The following is a 25,152-nucleotide window of genomic DNA, read 5'->3' as shown; positions in this document are numbered from 1 at the left end:
AACAGATCCCAGGAACAACATCAGACATCTCAGTCCAGAAATGTGCAGTTCTAGGCACAGCCAAGAGACTGCGCAGAACCCTCAAGCTCCCAGGCCTCTGGTAGAGGACCCGAGCTCAGAGGATGAAAGGGAGACCACTCGCGGTGGGTGAGAAGGGAATTTTTTATATATATATAACTCTCTGAAATAATAAACATTTCAAATTTTTTCTAGAAAATTTCTAAAAAATTATCTCAAAATTTCTCAGATTAATTTCAAACATTTTCTAGCAAATCTTAAAACTTTTCAAAATCAGAAATTTATTTTTTTCTGGAAAAATTCTGAGATTTATGTCAAACTTTCTGAGGTAAATTTCTACTTTTTTTCTAGAAAAATTCAGTTTTCAGAATGTATTTCAGCTACAATGGCCTTAATACGCCATCAGACATCCCTGCTGCTACTTAATATATAAATTTATTAAGTATGTATGTTTAATTTATATTTTTATTCAATACATGTTTATAGTTTCATTAGAAATATATATAAAGAAACTTAAAGCAGAAAAGGAGCCAATAGCTCATTTAAAACGAATGAACAACATCGTTAGGAGTGTCGACAATTATTCCTTAATGTGGAATTTTGTTGTTAAAAAATAAATTAAAGGTTGGATTTGTCCAAATTTTGCAATTTACGTTTATGTTCTTGCAGTTAAGTGTGAATTTATCTTAAGGATTTTCTAAACAGGTTGTGAATCATGAACCATGGATCTCTGACGGCACCTGCATGCGTTTCCTTCTGCTTCTGTGGCTGAACCTCCATTTCCTCGTCCTCCTCGTAGCTGCGCTTCTGTCTGCTGGGAACGTACGACGTGGAGGGAACCACCCTGCCCTGGTTACTCGTCGTCTCCGCGTAGCCGTGCAGCAGCATTAAGGAAAAACTTCAGAGGCATGGGATTTAAAACGCCGAAACTAAGAGAAAGATTTGTACGCTTTTTCCACAGTAAAATTCAAAACACTTTGGATAAATATAAATATATAATTTATTTTATGCCCGCTTAAAGATTGTTAGTCAATTGATAAAATCAATAAGATCAATCTACTTTAGATTAACTCATTAATTAATAACTTAAATCTTTATTTTAGATTGCAGTTTATTACAAAACTATGCAGCTTGAATATCAAGCACTTTCCAGACCTTGAAAACACCAAACTGATGTTAAAGTGAGCTGTACAGAAAAAGGTTAATTTGTCCCGTTTGTCGTCAGGATATGTCCTTGGCCCACTGATTCTCTCCAGGGATGGGAACGCAGTAGAACGTCTGTCTCTCTGCAGTCACTGTGCTTCTGGAGTTCACGTCCACCTGCAGAGAAAAGCAGCTGCAACGAGGCGTTCAGGAACCGACTCGGAGCCTGAAGAGACGAGGCCTTACCCCAGACTCTGTCACGTCTTTGTATTTGCCGCACCGCAGCGTCTGGGGAGCGTCAGGCGGTAAAATGAGAGGAGAACAGCCAAAACGTGATAAAATGCAAATGAAGCTGCAGGCTATGTAAATGTCTGCAGGGGAGGGAACAAGGAAGCGCTCACTCTGGCCTTGGTGGCCGGGTCGACGGTCTCGTAGACTCCCATGAAGAACTCCGGGTCGAACATGTCCTGGACCAAGCAGCGGAACCTCACCAGGCTGTCGGGCTTCAGGTAGTGCAGAGGGACGTCGTTCAGAGACGGGACCTGAATCCAGAGACAGGTGAGAAAACGGCCGGAGACTCGCACGCTTCCCAGCCAATCCAAACTCAGAAATTCATCATGATAGTTTGTGGTACAATGGACACGCTGCAAGTTATCGACTGAGGGCAGAAAGACGATTCCGTTACCTGCTGCGGGAGAAAAATCCTGTTGATAAAATTAAACCTGGAGAAGCAGGTATTAATTTAGCACAGCACACCGCAGCAAAAGGAGAAAAAACTCAGAAACCATTGAAGAGCAACTCCAAACCGCTCGTTTTCTTACTTTTTTCTCGCTCTCTGTGTCGGCTATGCTACACACAGACACGTTGCCATAGCAACTGACTGGCAACAGCTCCACTATGTATGTATCAGGAAAAAAAATCAAACATTTTCCACATGGTCAACAGAACATTCAGTCGGCTGCAGTTTTATGTTTTCAGGCTTGATGTTTACTTTGCGATTATTAATAAGTGATGCCTGAACACAGCGGCGGCTGATTAGCCAATTAAACACGAGCGCTACTAATGATCTGTCAGAGAGTTGGCGCTATTTATTTACTTTTGTTTAACTTCATTTAAATTCCCTTTGGATTCAGTAAAGTAGTTTTGAATATTTGAACTAAACCGAAACACAATGAATTCTGCAGTGCAATTTGTGCCAAGTTAAACGCAGTAACTGCATTTAATTATGTTTTCAAATTTAGAGATATTTATTGATGCTCTTGTTGAACAAAGTGGAGAAAACAGTAAAAAATTTTAATTTCCGATAATACTGTCCCTTTTGTTTTTTTTATTTGACATCATTAATTGAAACTGATCGAGACAACAATAAATCAACATTTCTAGTCATGATAATTTCTTTGCCCAGCCTGATGCTTTCATGAGCTTAATGAAGCAGGATTACCAGAGTCTGGGCTTCTTTCTCCTTCAGCTGCTCTTTGAAAAACTCCACCGCCTTCGCCTCCCATCCTGAACTCTGACTGCTCTGGGAAGCAGCTGCAAAACCAAAACACACAAATTTATCTAAAAAAAACCATCCAGCTGCTATTTCTGTAATAAATGAGCCTCTCAGTAAATTAGAATATCATCAAAAAGTTAATATATAAAACTGAGGATATTAGATTATTAGATTAGATTAAGGCTGCAGCTAATGGTTATTTTAGAAAACAATCATTGATTATTCTGAATATCGATTAATCTGATAAAAATAATATTGGCACATTCTGCATATTTTTCATTCAAACACTTAAATGAAAAATGTCTTAAAGTCGCATATAAATAATTCAGTTCCGTTTTTAAATACGAAAATAAACATTTTATTGCCTAAAATACAATACCACAGCATTCATTTAGTAAATCTGAACCGTGTGAAGCTAAAAGTGGCACTTGAGAAGTTTGGGTCAAAAACATTTTCACAGACAAAGGTTTTTACATTAAATGCAAATGTATGTTTTTTTGTGCAGTTTTGGCTTAAGAACTCCTCTGAATAGGTTTTTTAGTCTGTTTACTCAGCTAACAATCAATTATTGAAATAATTGGAAACTAATTTAGTAATCTATTAATCACAATTAGTCGTTTCAGTCCCACATAAGTTCAGAAAAAACTGATTTAAAACATAAATGTTGTGAAGATCGCTAACAGTAGCAGACAGAAGGTCACTGCTAAAGAAGCTAGTGACGTATCCAAGGATTTTAAATGGAAAGTTTAGTGAAAGGTAAAAGTAGAGCAACAGGAATGACTGCAGCTAAAATTATATTGTGTACATATTACATCTGATACGTATGCATCTGATTGTCCCAGCAGAATTTGTAATATTCTACATATTTACAGAAAAGATGCATATTATATTTTTTTTGTACAAGTTTGGTTTAATTACTGCTCTGACTGTTCTTTTTTCAGCAAATTTCTTATATTTGAGACTCAAGTTAATGATTGATTCCTAAATGAGCTGATTTAAATAATTGATTATAGTCGTTTGGATCTATACATGTTGTTCAGTAAATTGACAATTAATGCCCATCTTCCAGTAGGCATTGATTTCTCTATTAAATGCCTTTTTAAAATTGCTGTATGCGATATTCTAATTTACAAAGTAGTGTGTTGTGAGTTTATATTTTTTTAAAAATTCATTAATAAAAGTAAATGCTTGAAATAGTTCATATTTGTGAACTAACAACTTCTGGATGGCATTCCAACTTAATTTGAATTTATCAACAACGAAGCAAGCATTTAAACGGGTTCGGCGGCATTTCCTGTAGTCCAGAAGGAGGAGTGGTTCTGGCAGAAACTCGCAGTGAGTCGGTGTTTAAATTAAAGAGACTTAATGGAGAGATAAAAGCGCAGCAACATGTGATGTGCTCTGTTGGCATGGTGTGGACCGGGCTAGCCGCGGCTAGCTAGCAGCTTCCACGCGCTTCACAGAGAGAGAAGTTCCGCCCGGAGAGTCTTACCGAACATCCCCTCCACCACACCCAGAGGGTCGTTAATCCAGTCATGAGTGGAAGGCATGGTTCTGCTGTCACGGGAGGCAGGAGTGATAAAAATACACGCGAGGAAAACCTGTGTGAATCCTCAACTTTGTTGACTTTCCCCGTCACACAGGATTCTGGCAGAAACGAGGGCGGGAAATTTGCGTCACTTTCTAGTTGGTTTGATTTGAGTACCCGGAGGGACCGTAGGGCGGGGCTTGTCACAGCCGCCACGTCCCGTGTTAATTACCGTGCGTAACATGCGTAGAAATGATCCGTCAGCGCGAACGCCATATTGAGAGTGGCAAACATTTTGGAACAAAGAACATTACAAAGAAATATCTTCAACACAAAACAATAAGAAATATAAGCAGATTATATTAAACAAATACAATAAAAAAGAGGTATAACATATATATAAAGAATATAAAATAATAACCATAAACATTGTCATTATTTATGTTTCTCAACAGTCTTGCAACCTACAATCGATCTGCTACATACCTTTTCAGAACAACTTTTAATGTATGACAATTTTTCTGTTTTATTACTTTTTAAAATGTTTTACATTTTTAACATGCTATGCATTTGAATATTCTCCTTTTATAATTTTGTTTGGTGTTATTAGTGTTTGTAATTTTACGCGATTTCTGTAAAGTCACTGAGTGTTTACAAAAGCGCTACACAAATAAAACTGATTATTTTCGTTATTATTTGTATTAAATGTAAAATAAAGTAAAAAAAAAAAGTTAAATACATTTAGACATACATGGGTATATTAAAATAATGTGCATCTTTTATTTATTCTATGCAAACAATAAACAATAAACATAGAATAGTGCAGAAGTATATTATCCAAATATAGCAAAGTGTCTGTTACAATAACTAAAAGACAAATAAAAGTAAGCCTTATAGAAAAATATGTAAATTTCACCTGAAGAAAAGGTTGAATTGTCAAAGATGGGCAATATTGGCAATTTTAATAATACAAAAGTTTCTCCAATTTTTTCTGTAAAGAGTGACTCTGCAATGTCTTTATATGTTTTTAGTAGAAAAAATTATAATTGTAAATGTATATTTAAGATACAAAATTACATAAAATGTAGATATTTTGTACTTTTAAATGTTTGTGCTATTGTAAATGTTTGTTTTTGTACAGAAAAAAAGCTTTTAACTGATTAACATGGTGTTTTATTTTGTTGTTGTTTTGTTTTATTTTTGTATTTTTGTTTTATCTGTGAAGCCCTTTGTGAATTTTATCTGTGAAAGTAAAGAAATATTTACTTAAAATTGTAGGTGCCTTCCTGACCTGTAGGTGTCAGTAGTGAGAGGAAGTGAAACTAACAAGCGATACCGGTAACATTATAGCAGATCTGTAAATCATCTGCTTGGTTAGATGCTGTATAGATCTGTTCAGATGGCGCCTTAAGGATCGGTGAACAGCTAAAAAAACAAAAAAAAGCTCCCTTTGGACAGCTGACCCCGTTCCGCCGGCGGCCTCCTCCGGTTCTTGCTACGTGTAATTCTGGGGGAAAAATGGCAGATAGAAAAAATAACAATGTTCCCAACAGCAGTGCCAATTTATTGTTCAGCGCCGCCCCGGAGTTTAACTTCAACCTGCCGTTCATGCCCGTGAGCCAGGCCACCGGGCCGGCGGTGCTGTCAGGAGGTGAGAGTTGGTGAGACTGTGCGAGGAAATGTTTAAACTGTGGACAGGTCGTTAGCATGCTAAGCTAGCCAGGCTAACATCCTGCTATCAGCTGTTATTGAGTGAAAGACACAGAAGCACAACAAAGTCGACAGATTTGCTAGAGTATCAGACATGAACCTCTGCTGTAGCATTCTTGCTATTGGTATTTATTACAATAAATGACAAATAAATTACTAGGTTAAAGTGCATAAACCTCACATTAATGTTTCTACAAACTCTTCTGGAGACAAAATATAGCAAATTTTGATAACGGAATAAAGGTTTTGCCTTTGTTAATACAAAAGGCAAATTTCCCCCTTCCTTTTAAATCAGTGAATAACTGTGATTGATCACATTTAGTTTTGGTTTGAATGGATTTGGTTCACCAGGTGGGATTAGTGTCCAATGTGTACAATAAATCGGTTTAATTCAGTCAAATAATAGATTATTTATCCCAAAGGGAAATTATGATGTCTCCTATCATTTAAGTGTCTTCAAAGAATTGTTTTGGATGGTGATGCTGTAGTCAGGAAGAATCTCCAGTAGCAGTCAGTACTGCAACGAATGTGAACAGGCCTCTGACTGAAGACTGTTGGTCTATGACAGTCTCATGACGTACTAATGATTATTTTAGTAATTTATTATTTTATCAATTATTCTGACAATTAGTCTGTAAATCGCCACATTCTACAGATTTTCATTTAACTGAATAAGCCTTTTTTATACATTAGAAATACATTAAAAGATGCAAATAAACAAATTGGTTCAATTAAAAAAAATAAGTAACTATGCTTAAATGCAATAACAGCAATAGTTCAGTAAATCTGAACTTGGTGAAGCTAAAACTGTCGCTTGAGGAGCTTTGACTAAAGCATATTTACAAAGATCATTTTTTATCTTAAATGCGACATGTACGTATTTTTGTTCAGTGTTGGCTTATTTACTACTCTGAATATGTTGCTTTTTTGAGTCTATACACTCCAGCTAACGATTAATCAATTTCTAAATTAGTTGATATTAATCAATGCGATTAATCGTTTCAGCTCTGATGCTAACAGCTCAGTATCCACCAAAGAGCAAAGATGATATTCCACTGTAAAATGTCCTGGATGACACCATCAGTTGTTAGCAAGTACAGCTAATCCACTTAATTTTATTTTGCTGTACCTGTTTGTATCTCTGTATGGTTAGAAAACTGGGCAGAGAGATGTTGGAGTAGGGGATATGTTGACATATCAGGAGCAGGAGGTCCAGAAGATGTAAAGAAGAAAGAGATAACCTGTAGCTGCCGTTAAATTTATTATTTTGCGTCCTTTAGAAGAAGATTCCACTGATGTTGGAGAAGAAGACAGCTTCCTTGGTCAGACCTCTGGCGCTGCACCAGCATCCTCCTCCACCTTCAACTACTTCTCCAGTCCGGCCACAACCTCCGACCCGTTCGCATCCATCGGCCAGTTGCCATGCCCCCCATCCGCCATGTCCGCAGCAGCTGGACCCATTTCTGTTCCCCACAGCATCAGCATGGCTCCAACTCCGCCGCCACCTTCTGTAGGCTCGCAGATCAACTCGCCACCTCAGGTGTTCGGTGGCGCCGTTTACCAAAGCCCAGTGGGGCGCCACACTCCTCCCCCGACCGCCATGACGCCGCCGCCCCCCCTGATGCAACCGCAGGCTCACAACCCGTACCGCCACACCCCCAGCAGCAGCCGAGCCAGCCCCTACATTCCAGCGCCGGAGATCCTCCCGCCAACACACATGCCGCCGCAGATCCCCTACTCTGTCAGCGCGCCGCCGCAGATGTTTCCCCCCTCAGGGCCGACGTTTACAACAGTAGGTGCCAAAAAATTTCTATTAGATGTTTCCAATAGAAATTTTTTTATTTTTTTTCCTTTTTAAAAAAAAATTACAAATAAGGACGTGTTTTTTTAAATCAGATAAAAAAATCAGCACATTTTGCTGATTCATAATTTAAACTGTTTTTATACAATATCAGAACAAAGTTGCCTAAAAAGAGATTTTTTTTTTTAACAGCATTTGAACCAAATGAAGCTAAAGCTGCCACTTGAGGAGTTTTGGCTAAAACATATTTACAGACGTTTTAAAAATTTATTTTAAATGCAAAATATTCATATTTTTTGCAGCTTTGGCTTGATTACTTTCATGACTGTTTTTCTTTGAGCAAGTGACATTTTTGAGTCTGTAAACTCCAGTTAACGATAAATCGATTACCAAATTAGTTGACGATTATTTCAATAATCGATTAATCACAATTAATCCGATTAATCGTATCAGACATGCACCTCATAAAAACACTCCGAAGTTAAATCAGATTAAACTTTTCTTGTTTTAGGTTAGTTGGAATCACCAAAATTATTTATATTTGTTAAATGAGAAAAAATTTAGCAAGAACATTATTTAGAGATTATTATTTAGCAGTCATTGTATGTTTTGTTTAAATAATTTACCTTAACACAATTTGTTTGGGTTGTTTTAATGTAATGAATATGTATAGTTCCTATGAAGTTTATCTTATATTAGTTTTTTTGTTAAATTATTGTTTTATGTTTGCAAAACATTTCAAAACATAAAATTTTGTTATATTTTTAGCTTAACTTGTTCCTGCTGTAAAATGTAGAAAACCGTCACAAAGCATTAATAATAACTGTAATAATTTATATAATTGAGACCGTCTTTGATTTTACTGAAAAAGTTTGAAAACCTGCCTTGAAAATCCTTGAAAAGTGCTTGAATTTTTGTACGAACCCTGATTTGAATAAATCTTTTTTGTTCTTCAGCCTCCTCCCTCACATCTTCAGGCGGCTCCTCCTCCTCCGCCCACTGCCACTGCTGGCGCCGTCGTTCCTGCAGGTCCGATGATGCCGTACAACTACAACGTCTACGAACCGGTCCAGCCGCACTGGTTCTACTGCAAGCAAGTCGAGTCGAAGAGCGTCTGGTTTCCTTTGAGCATCATCGACTCGCTGCAGCTCGAGGAGACGTTCAACTCAGGTACGGAAAGGCAAAGACAGTCAATGAATATTTCACACACAGTCTGAAGGCCTTTGGTTCCTCCAGTCCAACCGGACCCAGAGAACGTGATCGTCCGGACGGACGGCGGGCGCTACGACGTGCAGCTTTATGACCGCATGCGCAGCGCCGTGTACTGGGAGGAGGAGCCCACAGAGGTCCGGCGCTGCACCTGGTTCTACAAAGGCGACAAGGACAGCCGCTTCGTCCCGTACTCTGAGGAGTTCAGCGAGAAACTGGAGGTTCGTAAAGAGGCGCCACCACCTGGTGGGTCACCAGAATGCATCCGAAAATGATTCAGAAAGCAACAACTGGCTCCAATTTGTTGATGGTTTTCAGTTCAACTCAAAAATACTTAATTGGTCCCAAAGGGAAATGAAATAATAATTTCAGTAATTCACATAGTTTTAAATATTAAGTAACTATTAGTGTTCTCTGGTTTTTCTGCTTATAAATTAAACAACTAAAAAAATATTATCAGTTTTTTTTATTTTGTTTTTTGGTAGAAAAAGAGTAATTACAAAAAACAGAATTAAGTTTTTTTTTCTTTTAGAGCTGCAGTAGCTAACTTTTATGATTTTTTTTCCACATAGTTGTTGGTAAAAAAAAAACAGATATGTGAAAATACTTTTTTTATATTGTGACTTGTATGATCAACAACAGGATGTTACTTCTGCCAGAAACCATGAAGAAGAAATCGCAGGAAGTAGTTGACGGATCTGTATGTTTTTCGATGAACAAAGTAGAAAACGTGAACGAATCTGTCCATGCATGATTTTAATTGCATTTCTTATTTAATGGTAAAACTGCAATTGCAAAAGTTTGTAAAAAAAAAAAAAAAGTTTTGTTTACATTTGTAGCGTGTATCACCGATAACCGATGCAGAATTCTTTTCAATATCAGGATCAATGCAGATATTGATGTCGCATTGCCTCATTTCTAACCACAAACATAAGTAATCAGTCCTCAGACTGTGACTTCATGAGTAAATGTTTCACCTTCAGGCAGAATATAAAAAGGCCGTATCAACAAACCAGTGGCATCGCAGGCTAGAGTTTCCATCCGGAGAAACGATCGTCATGCACAACCCAAAGGTGAGTCCAAACCGTCCTCAGGAACAGATTACCAGACAAACCCGGTTTGGACGTCCTGTTTGCTCCCGCAGGTCATAGTTCAGTTCCAGCCTTCGTCCAACCCAGACGAGTGGGGCACCACTCAGGACGGGCAGACCAGGCCCAGGGTGGTGAAGAGAGGCGTTGATGACGACCACGATGAGGTGCCTGATGGTACGCCGCCTCGCTGCGAATCACAACAGTGGAACCAACACCAGTTCAGCTGAAAATGATTTGTTCTGCTTCAGGCGAGCTTCCCACGGTGGATCATCTGGTGTTCATGGTCCACGGCATCGGCCCGGTTTGCGACCTGAGGTTCAGGAGCATGATCGAGTGCGGTGAGCGGCGTCTCCCCCAGTGATCCTATCTGTGGAAACTTTAACTTAAATGCAGCGTCGTCTGCTTCCAGTGGACGACTTCCGGAGCGTTTCGCTGAAGCTGCTGCACAGCCACTTCAAGAAGTCGCTGGACGAACACGCCATCAGCCGGGTGGAGTTCCTTCCTGTGCAGTGGCACACGGCTCTCCACGGAGACGCCACCGGGGTGGACAGGTGGCTGCGACACGCATCCGGCCCAAACCATTAACCACATAACTGAAACACTCATTGATTAATCGTTGACTTTAGAATCAAAAAGGATAATTTAACAAAAAAACAACATATTCAGAGCAGAAATTAAACCACAACTGTACAAAAAATAAGTTCATTTTGTATTTAAGATAAAAATTTATTTGTCTGTAAATACGTTTCAACCAAAACTGCTCAAGTGGCAGATTTAGCTTCACTGGCTTCAGATTTACTAAATGAATGCCGTTATTGCATTTAGGCAGCAAAATGTTTATTTAAAAAAAAATTAATTCGTTATTTGCATTTTTTAATGTATTTCTAATCTATAAGAAAGGCTTAAGTTTAAGACTGACTTTGATTAATCACAATTAATCAGTTATTGAAATAATCGACAACTAATTTAGTAATTGCTAACAAAAAGCTGCAATGGATGCACTTCTACTGAGATTTTCTTGGTTATTTTTTGATTTTCTTGGTTCATGAATATAAATGATTGCAGCTCAGTGAGTTAATCTTTTAGACGTTTCATCCTGCTTCATGTTGTGGGATTTAAAATGTCTGGTTTTGAGAAACATTTCATTTTCACTACTGAAGTGAAACTGAAATAATGTGATTAATCACAGTTTAAATGTGATTAATCGAGTTTAATTACTTTTTAATAAAAGGTAAAGTAGGTGTTTTGTCTCAATAAATTAATTTATTCTGATTTTTTTCAGGAGGATTAAAAAGATCACCCTGCCCAGCACCGGACGGTTGCGCCACTTCACCAACGAGACGCTGCTGGATGTGCTTTTCTACAACAGTCCAACTTACTGCCAGACCATCATGGACACCGTGGCTCAGGAGATCAACCGTCTCTACGCCTTGTTCATGAAGAGGAACCCCGACTACAGGGGGGGAATATCGGTGGCCGGACACAGCCTGGGTAAAACCAAACCCTGGCTTTTATTTTTAAATGGCAGATTCACGTTTCCGGTTTTAATGGTTGCTGTCGTCTCTGCAGGATCCCTGATTCTCTTCGATCTGCTTTCCAACCAGAAAACCGTCTCTGCTGCGCCGCTGCTGCCAGCCGCGCCTGCCGCTAACGGAGAGGTAGAGCGCAAACGCACCAGGAAACGCTGAAATGTGTGGAACTGTGTGGAAACGCTGCGTCTCGTTTCAGGTGTCGGCTCCCGCTGCGGAGGAGCCGAGCAGAGAGGAAGAGGAGGATCAGGAAGAGTTTGAGGATCTGGCTGCTGTGCTGAAACATCTGGGCCTCTCTGAGTACAAGAGCACCTTGGACCAGGAGAAGATGGACATCGAGTCTTTAGTAAGATTATAAAAATCTCCTTCATTTTATATGGATTTGCTGAAAGTTGAAGAAGACAAAAAGCTTGAATGTGTTTTTCCAGCTCATGTGTACGATGGAGGACCTGAAGGACATGGGGATCCCTCTGGGCCCGCGCAAAAAAATCACCAAGTTTGTGAAAGAACGAGTCAGCAGACAGGTGGGCTTCTTCAAGTGTTCAGCAAAAAAACAAAACAAAATGTCTCTACGTGCCACTATATTCTTCTAAACAGATCCTTAAACAAAAACTCCTGCTAGCAATTAAAACCAAGAATTTTGGTTTTGTGTAGAGGTCCGACTGAAAGCTGGAATAAAAAAAAGAGGAAAAAAAGGTTGTTGTGTAATATTTACCTAGTTCCATTTTTGTAGATTCATTTTTGATATTTTTGTAACTGAGAAAGTTACAAAAATATCTCTAAAAATATTATCAACTTTTCCAGCATTTAGCAAATAGAAACTATTTTGGTGATTCTAACTAACTTGAAACACAGCAAGGCCATTGTAGATATAATAAAAGGAGTACATGTCTGCCAAGGAAAAATAATTTTTTTCTGAAATTTCAGAAATTTACTAGAAAAAAATAGAACATTTCTGAGTTTGAAAAGTTGAAAATTTGCTAGGAAAAACCATGGAAATTCCTGAATTTCAAATTGAAAATTTTCAACTTGAAGTTGATAGCTTGTGACCTTTGACCCTGCTGGGTGTGTGGTGGCTGTGGTCTCCAGGCGGGACGCCAGCAGAGGAAAGCAGAAGCGAAGGAGGAGAGTCTGGCTGCAGTTCCCCAGCCTGCCGGTAGCGCCACCACCAAGCCACCAGTGGGCAGCACCGTGTCTTCAGTCCACGTGAACTACAACTACTTTGAAGTTGGAACTGGACAGGTGGGCAGATTGTTATGAACTGTAGCGGAGCGGCGCTGACGTTCTGCCTGGTTCTGCCTGGCTCTGACTGGCTATGACTGGCTATGACTGGTTCTGCCTGGCTCTGACTGGTTCTGCCTGGCTCTGACTGGTTTTGACTGGTTCTGCAGGTGTCGGTGATCTACCACAGCCTGGACTTTGAGCCGGTGAACTTCTTCGCCCTGGGTTCTCCGATCGGGATGTTCCTGACGGTCCGCGGCCTGGAGAAGATCGACGAGGCGTACCAGCTGCCCACCTGCAAGGGATTCTTCAACATCTACCACCCGGTGCGAAGAACCTTAACGTCTGAACGTTAGGAGTTAAATGACTACAAACTATTATAAAGCTGAAAAACGAATCACCATGTAATCGTTTCAAATTAATCTATCAATAATTATTGATTTTTTTCTTGTTTTAAATACTAGTTTCCTGTTTTATCCCGTTTTCTCGCCGTTGTTTTTTATTTTTAAGCAGTTTTGAGGGAAAGTGGGGAAACTTGAAACTGTTACTGTCAGTTACTCAGCAGGTCGTTGCCAGGCAACCGAAGCTGGGTGGGGTAGAGAGGGGGACTTGAAACTGCTTCTTACATGGCAGGTTGTTGCTAGGCAACCATGGAGTGAGAGAGAATTGATTCTACCACAGCTGAGCTAGCCAGAAATATTGATTATTGAATATTCTATCAGATGTACATATTGACATTGATATTGCCATGATATTTATTGTTGTTGACCAGCTCTACAGCGTCTGATTGAAAATAAGCTAACGGCGCCATCTTGTTTCAGTTGGACCCGGTGGCGTACCGAATCGAGCCGATGATCGTTCCAGATTTGGACCTGAAGCCCGTTTTAATCCCACATTACAAAGGAAGGAAGAGGCTTCACCTCGGTAAGAAACTTCTGCTGACTGATCAGTTTCCAGAGGCTGCTGGGATGTTTCAGTTCTTCATTTCAGAAAAACACTTTCTGTTGCTTAATCTCAGTTTACTGTTTGTTGTAAGTGAGATTATGGACGGAATACAGTGGAAATAAAAAAGGCATAATCTCTTGTTAAAGTTATTATTTTCTGCAGTTTAACCATCCGAGTTTCAAATCTCCACCTGGAAAATTTTCCTTATTTTAATTGTACAAAGTTTTTTTAAATGTCCTGTGAGTAAATATATTTTCTCATTTCTCCATAACAACTGGAACTTTTGATATCTCAGATTAAACTGAAGTAAAACTTGCTCCCTGCTGTGGTGGGGGTGAAATTACCGTAATAACCTGATACTGCTTAGAAAGCACAACGTCTTGAGGAATTACGGTCCTGCAAACTAGTCGTCAGCGACGGAAGGGGTAATATAGATTCTGATCTAAACTCGGATTATCTAATCTAACTTGATGTATCCTGGTATGAGTTAATCTATGAGTTGATCTAGTAAAAACTCATCTAATATTATGTAATCTAAGATAATTTGGTGTAATCTATGATAATTCTCAAATTTAACCATTGTTTTAAAAACTGCAGAAAAACGAATCTGGGAAATAAATTTGCTTAAAGGAAATTCACACATTAAAAAAACTAATTTTTCAATAAGATGTTTTTGTGCAGGAAGAGAGTTTTTAGTGTATTCCATAAAATAAACAAATTTTGACATTGTAGTTGTTTGTGATGTAAAAAAAAGTCTTTCTGTTCCAGTTTTGTGAAATTCACAAATTTCAATACAACCTAAAAAACTTGACTTTACGATAAAAAGTTTTGGCGCTATCGTTGAGGTGTTTTTTGTATCAAAATTAATATATTTAGCAAAACTGCAATGAAAACATTTTTTTCACATCACGTGAAGCATGTGATCAACAACAGGATGTTACTACTGTCAGAAACAACAAAGAAGACAGCAGGAAGTGGTTGGATGTTTTTTAATGACTTATCGAACTTATTCAGATTTTATTTTTATGAGCGTAATATTGGTAAAGTTTGTAACGGAGGTGCAGCTCGTTTCAGGGCGTTTTGTGTGAATCGGTTTCAGAGCTGAAGGAGAGTCTGTCCCGGATGGGCTCGGACCTGAAGCACGGCTTCATGAGCTCGCTGCGCAGCGCCTGGCAGACGCTCAACGAGTTCGCCCGCGCCCACACCTCCTCCGCCCTGCAGGCCGAGCTCGCCATCGTGGCCAATCAGATCGAGGAGGAGGAGCAGCACGTTCACGACGGTATGTCTGCCTCCTTCTTATTCTCTTCAAACTCCGGGTCTGTGCGATCGCCACAACGCTGTTGTCGTTCGCCACAGAGCATAAAGTGGCTGAGAGCGCGGAGCTGCAGAGGGACGACGAGCCGCAGGTGAAGATCGGGATGCTGAACGGAGGGAATCGGATCGACTTCGTCCTGCAGGAGAAACCCATCGAGAGCTTCAACGAGTATCTGTTCGCCCTGCAGAGCCACCTCTGCTACTGGTATGTTGAGTTTACCGGGCCGAGCCGTCCGGGTTTTCACACTATGGCTCACATGAAAGAAAATGAATAAGGGTTAGAGGTTTAGCTTTTAATCGGTAACAATATAACTGGATATTTAAGACGCAAAAGAGAAAACTATACGACACGGTACTAGAACTTTATTCTTTTAATTACAAGAATAAAGTTATAATTTTACCAGGAAATTTTTTAAATTATGAGGAAAAGTTGATTTAACAAGTTAAAAGTAAAACTTAACAACAGGCTCTACATTCCTCATTTAAATTTTTTAATTATCATAAATTTACAACTTCATTTTGGTGATATTGTGACTTAATTTTCATATTATTATGACTTTTTTCTGGTAGAAATATGAGTTTATTCTCTGGCCTAAATATCGTAAAATCACCATCAGTTATGCTTCTTGGAGAAAAAAAAAACACAAAAACTGTGTAATTTACTAATTATCATATTTTAGTGTTTATATAATAATTAATTTGTCCTGAAATGTTGATTATAAACAAAAACTGCAGGAAAAATGAAAACAAAAGTGTAGAAATTAGAATATGAAATTAAAAATAGTTAAGAACAGAGGATTAAACTCATTATCACCAAATGTATCTAAAAGTTTTCAGTTTATTTTTTAGAGTTTTCCAAATCCAGATAAGTTTGGTTAAACTGTTTCTAAATTCTGTTTTATTTCCCATAATATTTAAAAGGTAAACTTTTCTAAATATTAACTTTTTATTTTTACCAGTAAAAATATGTAAACCAGAAATGGTTTCCACTGCCTAACTTTATTTCTTTCTGTAGATAAACTGTTTGTTTTTAAAATGGTGATTCTGATGCAAAAACTAATAATTCTTACTCTTTTAGTAAAAATACTTTTTTGTGAAATCTTGTTAATCTCAGATAATCTCACCAAAGTTCTACAAAGAGTTTTTATTCAAGGTTATTTATTTATTTAGCTGCTAAATATAGTGACAAAGTTGATCCTCTGACCTTTAACATCTTATCTCCATTCTCATAGAAAATAAACACTTACCAATGATATTTTTGTGGTGGTTTTATTGGAGAGTTCTGCTCTTTTGTTTCTTGGAGGAAACTAAAAACCGTAAAATGTTTTTCCACCTGCTGTTTCTGTTTCGTCCTGCAGGCAGTCTGAAGACACGGCGCTGCTTCTCCTGAAGGAAATCTACAAAACCGTTGGGATCCATCCGGAGCCGCTCGCTCATTAATGCTCCGATTACTCAATTCTGTTTTTCTATTTTTATTGAAGTAGCTTATTGTACACAGATGAGTAATACGTTGGTATTATGCCATTTGTCTTAAATTAAGAAACAAACAAATGAGTTGGTAGAAGCAGAGACACTTGACAGGGTTGATATTACATTTTTATAGCAAATGTACAACAAGTGGCGGAACAAGAACAGCCAATGCAGTCAGATGTAAGTTATTCATGGACAAATCGTCACAATAAATCCATTTCTTGCTCATTTGTTTTTATTATTCAGCTTTTGACGGTCATGTGCCGTCGAGAGGAAGACGTTTAGTTTCTCCTGTCAAGCCAGGAAACTTTGAGACGGCCTAAAAACACTGCAGAACAAGCAAAATGTAAATAATTACAGAACGCAACGCAGGAGCAACCTGGTATATTTAAGACAATCAAAGCACCAGTTTATGTAACATCCTCTCAGCTTAAAACAAGCAGAACAGTTAATATAATCCTCTGGAACCTGCAGGTTCAATGTAAAGTCTGAAATGTTTGAAACGTATTTACATGTAAGAGCGACTGGAACTACAGATTTAGAGGGAAAACAGCAGCGTGAGCCGCATGCTGGAGTTTATCCTCCGATTGGTCCAACGCATTTAAACTCTGACACAATCCAACAATAAAAAACACAAAATGTTCCCTTTTTATCCACACAGTCAGTCTGAACAAAAACCAACATTTTTCTAGTAATTCTCTGTAAATAAATCAAGAGGTTCTTCATCAGAGGCCGACGCTACGAAGAAACATTTCTATCCACATTTTAGTGCAAATTGACCTTGTGGATTAAAAATAATCTGCCACAAATACAAACTTATGCACCAAATTATTTTTATCAGTTTAGTCCTTCAATTAACTGGTAAATATTCCTTAAAGATCCCAAAGCAAGCGGTAAACAAATCTATGACGAGTTCAGGTAACCAACATCGAGTCTTCTGAAAGCTTCAGGCCAGACTAAGAAAAAGATGTAATTAGAAAATAGTCGTAATATTGTGAGAAAAAAGAGCCATATTACAAGAAACAAAGTTAGTGTTAAAAGAACAAAGTCGGAATAATGCGAGAAAAATAAAGTTGTGCGAGAATGAAGTCAAAATAATATGAAAAAAGTCACATTTCAAGAGTCATTAACAGAAAAATGTCGAACGAGAATTAAATCGTTTGAAAAATAGAGTTCAGTGTCATGAGAAAAGTCATAATTATACGAAAAAAGTTACGTTATGAGACAAAGTTGTATGCAAATTAAATGTTACGAGAATAAAGATGTAATTATAGAATAGTCACAAGAATAGTCAAATTAATACAAGAGTCATATTGTGAGAAAAAGTTGTACAAGAATAAAATCAGAATAAAAAATGAGAAAAAGTTGAACGTTAAGTCAATATTGTGAGAATAAAGTCATAAGAATAAACTTGCAATATTAGTAAAATGAAGTAATTTTATGAGAATTCCTGAAAAATAAATTGAGCATCTTGTGAAGTTATACTTTGATCTTAAAGATAAATAATCTTTTAAAACTTTAGCATCAAATAATTATCACCAGATGTCAGATCTTGAAATCAAGGATTTGATATCATTGAAAAAATTTAAACATCTTTTCTAGTCATTTCCAATCTTTATTCTACTAACATTATAACTTTAGTCTCATAATAAAAAATAAAAAAAATCTTAGTCTGGCCCTAAAAACACCATCATACTCGGAAGTTCAGCTTTTATGGGAAACCAGTAGTGCCAAGAATCCAGCCGCTAATCTTTCTTCGTAGTTTGGGCCTCTGAAAATTAAACGGTCAGAATATACTTTAATCTCCGCTGAGAGAAAGTGCAACTTTCTGTTGTTCTCATGCTCAATAAATTAGAAATGTGATTCTCCCCCCCATCCCCCCCAACTGATTTTCCATTTATTTTCTCCAAACGCAGCTGGGTGCTGCCTGCCTATGCTGCTCCTCCGTGTCTGAGAAGCAGCTGAAATGTTTCACATTCAGAAGCAGCAAGAAGACGGCGAAGAAACGCTGACCCTCAAGGTCACACTTACCGATTTTCAAAAAGTTCCCAGAAACAAAACGCGGTCCTCTGTATAACGCTAAGTCTTCCTTAAATACTGCTGATTTGATCGTAAGGCTTCCATTTTGTGCCACGTTTCACATTTTTCTACATTCATCTGTCTACAGCTGTGCAGAGAAAAGCAGAAGGATCGATTAATCACTATTCAGCCGATTAAATTAGTTAATGGTGATTAACCACCATTAACTAACTGGTGCACTGTACACCGCCAAGTCTTCCATTAATCAGGATTAAATGTCTTTTTGCTGCAAAGCCCCTTTAAAGCTACAGTATGTAACTTTATATTTTTTTTTACATTTTTTGTTTAAATTGTCTTCATGTTGTGACAGTTTGATAAGAGACAGATGATCTGAAGAAAAAAACCTTCTCTGCCTTCTCCCTGTACTATCGAGAAACAACCAATCAGAGCTGGGAGGAGGCGGGTCTTAGCGCTGTCATTCAGCCTCCCCCTCTTTCTTCTGTCATGAATGCTAGGCTAGTGAGCCTCACAACCAATGATGGAGGATAAGCTGTTTTTACTGCAACAGGAAGTTGTTTCTCCATCATTCGGACATTTATCAGTGCGTTCACGATGATGATTGACAGCGCTAAGCCCCTCCTCCTGGCTCCGATTGGTTGTTTTTGATACATTTCTTCAGAAGGCAATAGCTCAGGTGGAGGAGATCGATCTTTTCGCAGATTATCTGTTTCATATAAAACGTGTAGAAACCTATTTTTAATAAAAGTTGAGTACTGCAGCTTTAAGTCTCGTTTGGGAACATCGGTCTCTTCCTCAGGCCTCCATCTTGCTCTGCGTTTTGAAGGCCTGCTTCCGGAGGTGGGCCTCGATCTCGTCCCGGAAGACCAGCATGCCCAGGTGGGGGTGCGACGCCTCGTTCATGGCTTTGGACTGGATGCACATGCGGTACTGCTCCGGCGTCAGCTCGTCCGCGCACTGCTTCTCGTGCCACAGGTGGAAGAGGCTGGACACCGGCGACCGGATCACGATCAGTTCGCTCCGCAGGTACTTCCTGTACAGGTGGACGTCCTCCACGCCCCAGCCTTTCACTTCCAGATCAAAGCCGCCTGCAGGAAAAAAGACATCAATCGATAAATTTCTTTTAATCTCAGATGGTTTTTGACATTAAACCCAGGAAACGATGTGTTGAAACGATGAATCACAATTAATCATTCAAATAATAGAAACTATACTAAATTTGCAACTAAACAACTCATAAAACTTAACTTATATATATACATATACATTTATACATATCTATGTCAATACAAATTTATTTCAGTATTTATTTGATAATTATTTGCTCTGTTACTATATCTATGAGTGATCCTGATATTTGATTGGTTAACCTCCACAGCATCTTCACTGCAGACCAATAAACGACTATAAGAGTATTTTGTGCTGCAACAAAAAGGAATAAAATTAAGTGATTTAAGACCAAACTGATTAATCAGATACTGTGATTAATCGATTATTCGTCAACTGGATTGATTAACTGGAGTCTCTCAAAAAGGCCATTTGCTGAAAGAACAGCACACTCAGAGCTGTAATTAAGCCAAAAATGTATGAAAAATCTGCATCAAAGGAGTCGCATGATGTTTCTACTGGATCAAACCACGAAGACGACAACAGGAAGAAGAAGGAGAATTTGGTTTAATGATTTGTTGTGTAAATAAACTCCATGTGCAATTTTAACTGTGTTTCTCATTTAATGGAAACAATTGAAAATTGATGGGTTTTCAGATACAAGTGTTTTAAGTCGCTATAACATAATAAATAAATATAATTATGAAAACCGATGTAACTTGTTTGTTGCTCACCAATGTTTAGGAAATCTGAGCGATACTGGCAGGTCATTCCAAATCCAAAATCTCTCCAAAATCCAGCGTCTTTTTTGTGACTCTGAAGATAAAAGTTCAGAGATAAGATTTTACATAATTTAAGGTTATTCAACGTTAAAATGAGCGTTATGTTGAGGCGCCTCACCAGCTGCTGTTCAATAGGTGGAGCCAGCTCCAAGCTTCCGTAAACGATGGCCGGATTGTACAGACTGAACACAACCGGGTAGAAAACCTTCTTATCTACAAAAGCATGAGAAAATTCATTAAACAGAGGAGCGTTAAGCTGGGAATATAAAGATCCTGAACATGTGGAGGAACTTACTGGGAGCGGCGTGGAGCCGGCACGTGTTCAAGAAGTCCAGGGAGAAACGAATGTCTACGTCGCAGAAAAACATCAGGACGTCGCCGTTCTTCCACGCGTTGGCGCCGATGTCCAGACCGCGGCCGCGAGAAAACTCCTCATCCACCGGGATCAGAGTGTAATTGGAGAAAGTCTCCTCTCTGCAGGGAAAAACGACATTTCATAGGTTGTGGTTGGGAATTAATCTGGAAAAGTCCAAGTAGAATGAACAGATGTGTGTTTACTTTGTGCAACTTGAAATAAAAAATAAAGATGAAATAAAAAAATAAAAAAACTACTGTTGAAAATAATATAAAGTGATAAAAGCACAAGAAGACAAACCTGGACATTTTCTCCAGCGATGACTTCACTTCCTGCAGACCTTCCTGTCCAAAATAAACCACGGTGAGATGGACCTGCCTGTCCCGCTGAACACACACCTCCCTGAAAACAGATTATTTCATTTTCACTAGTGTTCAGTTCCCACAGAGCTGTTTAAATAAAAAACAAGCAGCTTCATTTCTCACAGACAGAGGCTCGTCGTCCCACCTGAAGTTTTGTAAGAACTGTGAGAAAGTGTCGACTCGGCCCGCCAGCGGCACGATGATGTTGATGATCATCCCCAGTGTCTCCACCGATGTGCTGCGGACTTTCATTATCGGCCCGAACGGCCGGAAGAGCGAAACGTGCCGGAAGCTGCTGGAGTCCTCCTTGGCGAAGAAAAGCTCGTAGAGCGTCCCTTTGTCCCGCTCCGTCCTGTACAGGCCTGCAGCGCCGAGACGGAGACAGCACAGCAAAAATACAGTCGTAAATGATCAGAATGAGGTAAAATGAGGAATGTTGAGCATCTTGGTATCATTTAAAGGTAAAGAAATATTAAATCACATGAAATTAGCAGCAGAACTTTGAAATGAGCAAACAACTGAGTCTGTTTCAAGGTCGTCATGTCGGATCTATAAGGAGATTTTTCTCATTGAAATGACTTTTTTCCTCAATTTTTAAAGAGGAAAATTTTTAAGATAAAATTTCCTCAATAGTCTGTTAATATTACGACTTTATTATAATTAAACAAAATTATTGTGACCTGGGCCCAATGCTCTGTTGTAAAACTCACAAGGAATGAATGAAATGAAAATATTTTCTGTAATTTCTAATTACTTTTTTAGAAAATAAATTAAGGATTAAAAAAGATTAAGATCAGATATTGGATCTTATGGAAAAGGATTAGGGCCAAAAATAAGCAGTGATGTGACTTTGCAACTATGAGAATTCTGAGATTAAATACAAAATTCTGACATTGAAGTCAGAATTCATACTTTTCATAGCAAAATATTAATTTCAGAATTCTTAAAGTAAAAATTCTGATGTTTAAACCAAAAGTCAAAATTGTGATAAAAAAAAGTCAAAATCCAGAGATTGGAATTGGATTCTGACTTCAATCAGAATTCATACTTTAAATTCTGAGATTAACGTCAGAATTTGTACTTTTCACATCAAAATATTGAAGTCAGAACTCAGACTAAAGTTTGTATTTTTGGCCCTGTTGTTGTTCCGTAGGCTCTGTTTGTTTGTACTGTCTTGCCTTCCATAAAGTGGCTGTCAGTGTAGGTCTGCCTCTGCACGGGGACGTCCTCCTCCACGCCGTCCTCCTCGTCCGGGTTGTTGATGATGTCCAGCGCCGCCTCCACCGCCTCCACCAGCTCGTCGCGCCTGTCCTTGCGGACCGGCTTTTCCTCCGGGTGCCGCGTCAGCCCCATCTCCAGCTGGTACACCTTGGAGGAGGTGAAACTCTCGAAGGGCACCAGGGCGTACTCGCTGGGCAGCCGCGCCCCGGCGTTGACCTCGGCCTTGTCGATCTGGGAGTGCAGGAACTCCAGCAGGTCGCCAGGCTCCTGGTTCTCGCCCAGGCCCTGCACGCCCGGCGGCTCCTTCTTCTCTTGCATCACCTTCAGCTTGTCGCTCATCTCCTGCAGCTCCTGCTTGAGCTGCGCGATCTGGCGCTTGAGGCTGTAGACGCGGCTCAGGTGGCGCTCCTCGTGCTCCTGCAGCAGCGTTTGGTAGTACTCCCTGTTGAAGGGCTCGCCCACCACACCGGGCAGCGTCTGGCTGGCGTCGGCCGGCGGCGTGCACTCCAGCAGGTAGGCAAACAGCAGCAGCACCAGGAGCAGGAAGAGGGCCAGCAGGAGCCAGCGGACCCGGCCCTGCAAGGGGAACCCCCGCCTGGGCATCACGTCCGCATGCGACCTACAGCTGGGGAGTCTGCATCGCGTTCCTCCTGCTCACATCGCACAAAGTATTCCTCTAAAACGCAACGCTTTGCTGGCGTTTCATGGCTCCGCTTTGTTCCAACAATCACCTGTGAAGGAAACAACAACAACAAAACACAAAATAACAACACCTGTCAACTTAACAAATATGACTGGGTGATAAATCATCCTATAAGTTATTGGGATAAACAATAATGTCTTGAAACCATTTTCAAGTAATATAATATAATGGTATAATAATAATGCAAAAACATATTCTCAAATATCAAACTCTAAATTCTAATGAAAATCAAATATTAAATTAAATATAAAAATATAAATAAACAAAACAACAAATAAAACTCCTGATATCAATATCATCAATATCACGCTATGTAGCAATTGCTGTGTTTCCATTAAAAATGTGCCCAAAGCTTTGTCAGTATTATGTTGAAAAACCACCACAATTTTCCAACTGCAGTGTTTCCATTACATAAGAAATGTGAGTGAATACAAACACACCAGAATAAGTTTGTTCATGTGATGAATCATTAAAAACATGCTTGACACCATTTATGTCTCAAAGTGTAAATCAAAGCAAATTAACACCGGCAGAACTCAGTTTCCGCTGTCACCACTGAGACAGTCCAGTCTTTCTTCTTCTTAACCACGGTGAGACACGTCTAACATTTTTCTTCCACTCAACTTTCCAAGAATTACCTTGGATACAGCAGTTAGCCTCTTTAGCGATGACAGTTTGAAAAAGTAAGTGGATGTCAAGTCAGCACTCTTTTCTATGATAGTGTAAAACACAACATGGTTATAACGTCGCTTTTCTATAATTAAAGACCATATTTTATCAGTCTCGTCGTATTCAGTTCAGACGAACTGACTTTTTGATTTTCATCAACAAAAACATTGGAAATAAACGCTTAAAATACAACAAAATGAATGCAACGAGGAGTCTATATAACAATATTAAATTTTTAACCGATACACGTTAATAAACGTTTCAATAATATTCATTTTTATTGATTAAACATCGAATTTACGAACTAGCCGAGCGTTAGTGTACTTACAACTGTAGTCTTATTTTGAAAAATCAAAACCGGAAACACGGAAGGTTCTGAGACCTTAGAGACGTTGAGCTCTCCGCGACGCCTCCAGCTTATCTAGCTCCCTAAAATTAACGCTCATTAAACGGTGATGGTAGTTAAAAAATGTTCCTCACCTGGTTTTGCGTTCGTCCATGTCTGCCTGTGCTCGAAGCGGAAATGTTTCTCACGAAACCAGCAGCCGACACCAGCTTCTTCTTACAGAGCGCCACGGAGCACAGAGAAAAGAGTGGGTAGTAGTCTACTTCCGGTCACAGGAGAACCAATAGGAGCTTTGTTGGCGAGTGACGTCACAAATCACGCCGCTTCTCCTGTGTCTCACAATAATTATTTTACAACTCAGAACGCCATCAATTTCCTCGTGGTAAATTAAATGTTTTTGTAACTTAAATATATAATGAAGGACATATTTCCTGTAGCAGTGTGTATTACAGTGTATGTATGTTGACAATCTATCATGAAGAGGACAGTTAGGGTTTATTTAAAAAAAAAAGGCAAATTAGTTATTTTTTCGCTTTCTTAGCATTAGTAGCATTAATATAAACTCTTATGGCACTTTTGAGATCGTGTAACATAATATAATATAATATAATATAATATAATATAATATATATAAGATGTCAAATAACTTTTACTGCAGTTTCTTTCTTCATTTTACCCTGTAAATTCTCACTCTTAACATAAAGTTGACCTCTATGTGAATAAAAGCTTTTGCAATTCTAATTATTTTTAAATGTCAACATAGAAAAGTGACACAACATGTTTGCTGCAGAAAAATCTACAGTGAGCTAAATTTTTCTCAGATGTTTTGTCAGCTGCAGTTCATGACCCAGAGCTGATATCTGTGATGACATGCTAAATGAATTAACCCTGAAGTTGGCTCAGAAACATGATGAATCTGTTTGATCTTTATCAATTTTTATCACCACGTTTCCCAAAGTAAACCAGGAAATGTCATGAGGGCTTATTTTTAGTTTCACTAATTTCCTTCATTAAACCCATTAGAAGTAACCAATGATGGACGGATTAGACTGTTATTTAGAAGGATTCGCCCTGAGATTATACCAGCCATATTCTT

The 25,152-nt window shown here is 38.8% G+C and overlaps 3 protein-coding genes across 3 annotated transcripts in view; 1 reads left to right on the top strand and 2 right to left on the bottom strand.

Moving 5' to 3' along the window:
• The window catches only part of mcmbp (minichromosome maintenance complex binding protein), a 10,009-nt gene extending 5,658 nt beyond the window's left edge, over positions 1 to 4,351 (bottom strand). The window contains exons 1-6 of the mRNA XM_007566924.2: positions 4,149 to 4,351; positions 2,603 to 2,694; positions 1,563 to 1,703; positions 1,408 to 1,449; positions 1,249 to 1,338; positions 759 to 894 (exon numbers count right to left, since the gene is read on the bottom strand). Coding sequence (XP_007566986.1) covers positions 759 to 894; positions 1,249 to 1,338; positions 1,408 to 1,449; positions 1,563 to 1,703; positions 2,603 to 2,694; positions 4,149 to 4,206 — 559 coding nt within the window. The 5' untranslated portion in view covers positions 4,207 to 4,351. The remainder of the gene's footprint in view (positions 1 to 758; positions 895 to 1,248; positions 1,339 to 1,407; positions 1,450 to 1,562; positions 1,704 to 2,602; positions 2,695 to 4,148) is intronic.
• A 1,259-nt stretch (positions 4,352 to 5,610) lies between these two features.
• Positions 5,611 to 18,129, top strand: sec23ip (SEC23 interacting protein). Its single transcript, XM_007566923.2, has 18 exons — positions 5,611 to 5,835; positions 7,175 to 7,686; positions 8,652 to 8,865; positions 8,932 to 9,125; positions 9,888 to 9,977; positions 10,049 to 10,169; positions 10,244 to 10,333; positions 10,405 to 10,546; positions 11,278 to 11,486; positions 11,565 to 11,653; positions 11,724 to 11,870; positions 11,953 to 12,048; positions 12,614 to 12,766; positions 12,916 to 13,071; positions 13,567 to 13,669; positions 14,790 to 14,969; positions 15,047 to 15,209; positions 16,363 to 18,129. The coding sequence occupies exons 1-18, from the start codon at positions 5,703 to 5,705 to the stop codon at positions 16,442 to 16,444; spliced, it is 2,874 nt and encodes a 957-aa protein (XP_007566985.1). The 5' UTR covers positions 5,611 to 5,702; the 3' UTR covers positions 16,445 to 18,129.
• A 1,079-nt stretch (positions 18,130 to 19,208) lies between these two features.
• Positions 19,209 to 24,329, bottom strand: csgalnact2 (chondroitin sulfate N-acetylgalactosaminyltransferase 2). Its single transcript, XM_007566922.2, has 8 exons — positions 24,191 to 24,329; positions 22,296 to 23,069; positions 21,263 to 21,479; positions 21,056 to 21,157; positions 20,696 to 20,874; positions 20,519 to 20,613; positions 20,353 to 20,434; positions 19,209 to 19,599 (listed from the first exon to the last, which is right to left on the bottom strand). Exons 2-8 carry the CDS (start codon positions 22,939 to 22,941, stop codon positions 19,307 to 19,309), a joined length of 1,614 nt encoding a protein of 537 aa, XP_007566984.1. The 5' UTR covers positions 22,942 to 23,069; positions 24,191 to 24,329; the 3' UTR covers positions 19,209 to 19,306.
• Positions 24,330 to 25,152: the final 823 nt, after the last annotated feature.

The sequence above is a fragment of the Poecilia formosa genome, unplaced genomic scaffold (genome assembly GCF_000485575.1).
Source record: "Poecilia formosa unplaced genomic scaffold, Poecilia_formosa-5.1.2 Scaffold201, whole genome shotgun sequence".
NCBI lineage: Eukaryota > Metazoa > Chordata > Actinopteri > Cyprinodontiformes > Poeciliidae > Poecilia > Poecilia formosa.
Note: the sequence above shows the minus strand (reverse complement) of the source record. Positions and strands in the feature narration are given on the sequence as shown.

What these genes read in the sequence shown, in the direction of transcription:
- csgalnact2 (XM_007566922.2), bottom strand. Translation starts at nt 22,941, where the DNA reads ATGCCCAGGCGGGGGTTCCCCTTGCAGGGCCGGGTCCGCTGGCTCCTG. An exon ending in CAGTTCTTACAAAACTTCAG is followed by an intron (nt 21,158 to 21,262) that starts GTGGGACGACGA and finishes ATCTGTTTTCAG; the next exon opens with GGAGGTGTGTGTTCAGCGGG. An exon ending in CTCAGATTTCCTAAACATTG is followed by an intron (nt 19,600 to 20,352) that starts GTGAGCAACAAA and finishes TTTTTCCTGCAG; the next exon opens with GCGGCTTTGATCTGGAAGTG.
- sec23ip (XM_007566923.2), top strand. Translation starts at nt 5,703, where the DNA reads ATGGCAGATAGAAAAAATAACAATGTTCCCAACAGCAGTGCCAATTTA. An exon ending in CCACGATGAGGTGCCTGATG is followed by an intron (nt 10,170 to 10,243) that starts GTACGCCGCCTC and finishes GTTCTGCTTCAG; the next exon opens with GCGAGCTTCCCACGGTGGAT. An exon ending in GGTGGCCGGACACAGCCTGG is followed by an intron (nt 11,487 to 11,564) that starts GTAAAACCAAAC and finishes TCGTCTCTGCAG; the next exon opens with GATCCCTGATTCTCTTCGAT.